Source organism: Alligator sinensis, unplaced genomic scaffold (assembly GCF_000455745.1).
Source record: "Alligator sinensis unplaced genomic scaffold, ASM45574v1 scaffold619_1, whole genome shotgun sequence".
Classification (NCBI taxonomy): Eukaryota; Metazoa; Chordata; order Crocodylia; family Alligatoridae; genus Alligator; species Alligator sinensis.
The window spans coordinates 1135710-1138410 of NW_005842134.1; the positions used below are offsets into that span (position 1 = coordinate 1135710).

General features: G+C 56.2%; 1 protein-coding gene across 1 annotated transcript in view; it reads left to right on the top strand.

Moving 5' to 3' along the window:
• The first annotated feature begins 566 nt into the window (after nucleotides 1–566).
• The window catches only part of LOC106722276 (liver-expressed antimicrobial peptide 2-like), a 5799-nt gene continuing 3664 nt past the window's right edge, over nucleotides 567–2701 (top strand). Inside the window, exon 1 of the mRNA XM_014520627.2 lies at nucleotides 567–653. Within this exon, the coding sequence (XP_014376113.1) occupies nucleotides 567–653 (87 nt within the window). The remainder of the gene's footprint in view (nucleotides 654–2701) is intronic.

Sequence of the window (2701 nt, forward strand, 5' to 3'; positions counted from 1 at the left end):
GTGAAGAGACTTGCCTGAGGTCACCCAGCAGGGCAGTGGAAGAGCCAGTATACAGCCCAGATGGCTGGAGTTCCAGTCCAATGCTCAGAGCTCACTGCATCTCAGCAGCAGCACCTGACCCTGCTGTAGCTATTGGGCAGTGTTCTCCTGCCCCAACCAGGCCAGGGGCTGAGGAGAGAAAGGCTTTGAGGTGGGGATGCCTGGCAGTGTGAAGCCTGGAAACTCTCAGGTTGTGCTCTGTGGAGCAAGTCTCCCCTGATCAATCTGTTGTCCATGCCTCAGGCTGGCTGCTCAGCTCTCTGGATGGGGAGGAGCTGACTGTTGCCCAGGCTGGAGCCCTGTGGATTTAGCCATAGGAGGAGGGGGTGGAGTGGGGGTGGGGTGGGGAGCTAGATAAAAAGCTGAGTTGAGGGGACAGCAAACAGCAGCACCTCAGATGTTTGATCGCAAGTTGTGACACAGGAGGGACAGTGCCAAACAAGACCAGGGAGTTGGAAGAGGCACCCAGGAGTCCAGACAGGCATCAGCGTGCTTGCCTCCTTCCCCCAGCTGTAAGGAGAAGTGCCATGGCTAGTGTAATCATGCTGTGGAGCACTGGCACTAGGATGCTGCTGCTTATCTGTACAGTGCTGCTGCTACTTACCTCCCGACAGGTGAGTCTGGTTTGGTTGTACAGGGCTGGAGGGGGTGAATGAGGATAGCTCAGGACTGGAGCAGACTACCCTGGGAGCAGTCTCCCTGTGTGTGCTGGGGTCTGTCCCCTGGCACCAGCTGGGGGCATCCCTTCCTGCACTGCTCAGGCTCTGACCCCCATGGCCAGGCAGTGCCAAGACAAAAACCGCTATAGGGTTTGAGGGAGACAGAGTATGCTGGGGAATGTGGGCACAGACACTGGGTGCACTGGTTGTGGGTACTTCATGGGAGAACTGTGTCACACTGGGTGAATCAGCACTGCAAGGAGATGAACCCCAAGCCAAGCATTCTCACTGTGTGCCCCCCTGCCCGTGGCAGGGACGGAGTTGGAAGTGAATGCTGTACAGGAGCTGGAGCAGAAGGAGTAGTTTTCAGAGTGAAGCCACCAACACTGAGTTATTTCATAGTTATACCAGTGGTGCCAAGGGCAGGCTCAGGCCCACTCAGGTATTTACCTACAGGTGTTTTGATGGGTTCAGTCCCCTCACTCTGAATCCCTGTGGCTCGCAGCCCTGACACTCATCAGGAACAGCAGCAGTTTTAATCATCAGGCTGTGGGGGAAAAACTAAGTCACAGATTGGGAAAGGGACTCACTAAGGGCCAGCCAGGAAGCTTGTGACTGCATCAGAATTTTGGTGCCCGCTCTAACTGCAGACTAGCCTGTCTTGTTGGTTGGGGCATGAAGTCCTGGTCTGACCATGGGTCTGGCTGGGAATCTGCAGCAAGTCGGATAGGCCCCTAGGAGCAAGTCAGGAAAGGACTCCCACAGGCCTCCCTTTATTGCCTGTTGCATCAGGAGGAGCCTAGGGGCAGGGCTCCCTCGGGCTGTCCTGGGGCTGGAGTGCCCCTGCTGCCCTCAGCATGGCTTCACATGGGAGCCTGGAGAGACCAGTGGGGTTTGATAATCGCAAACACAGTAGCACAGGCCAGTGTTATTGAACCTGTCTCCTCACAGCACTGCCTGGGGCCCTGAACTCCTGACCTACTGCCCTCTGCTATCCCAGGAATAGGGCTCCTCCCCAAGAGGTCTGCCAGTGCTGCTCAGTGCCAACATGCTGCCCCTGCCATCTCAGCCCTGGGCTCCTCCAGCTCTGCCCACGTCCCTTGTTCTCCCCATGTTCCCCGTCCCATGCTGTCCCATGCAAGGCTCTCCCTACTCAGCTCTGATGCTGCCCCTCAGTTCAGTACTGCAGGCTTTCCCTGCTACCCGGTCTTGAGTTCATCCTGCTCTGCCAATGACTGTAATTCCTGATCTGAAATAAAGCATGGAGCACAAAGCGCTGAGGGGCCTGCCCAGGAGCAGGGTCCTGGGATAAGCAGGGGATCTGCTCATGCTATTGGGCCCTAGTCTGTTGAACATTCCCCCTCCCACAGAGGCTGCCACCAGCTCCCCTCCCTGGATGAGCTGGATGATCACAGTGGCCTTTGCATCTGTGCCAAGATGCTGGCTACAGAGGGACTCCATGCTGCCCCACTTAGCACTAGGTTAGTGCAATGAGGAGCCTAACTAGGGTGAGGCACAAATCCAGGCTCCTCACATTGCCTGAGCCCTATGCTCCTGCATGAGGCACTTGCATGTGGCATGTAGATCCTGGAAGCTCTGGCCCTGCCCACTGACAGAGGTCGCTGTAGAGACCCAGCTTTTCTTGCCCTCCATTCATGTGTAGGGACCTACAGCTGCAGAGAAGCTGCCAGGCCCCTGCTGTCTGAACTGGGACAGTGCCCATCCCTACCCTTCTCCCCAACAGACTCTGATGCTATCTGGGCAGCAAGGATATTCAGCAGTCAAGGGAAGTAAACCCTGTTAGTAGCACCTGCTGTGCCTCTGGTGCTGCTCTCTGGGGGTGTAGGCAGTCTGGTCTCTCTTTCATAGATTCATAGATTCACAGATGTTAGGGTCGGAAGGGACCTCAATAGATCATCGAATCCAACCCCCTGCATAAGCAGGAAAGAGCGCTGGGTTCAGATGACCCCAGCCAGATGTCTATCTAACCTCCTCTCGAAGAA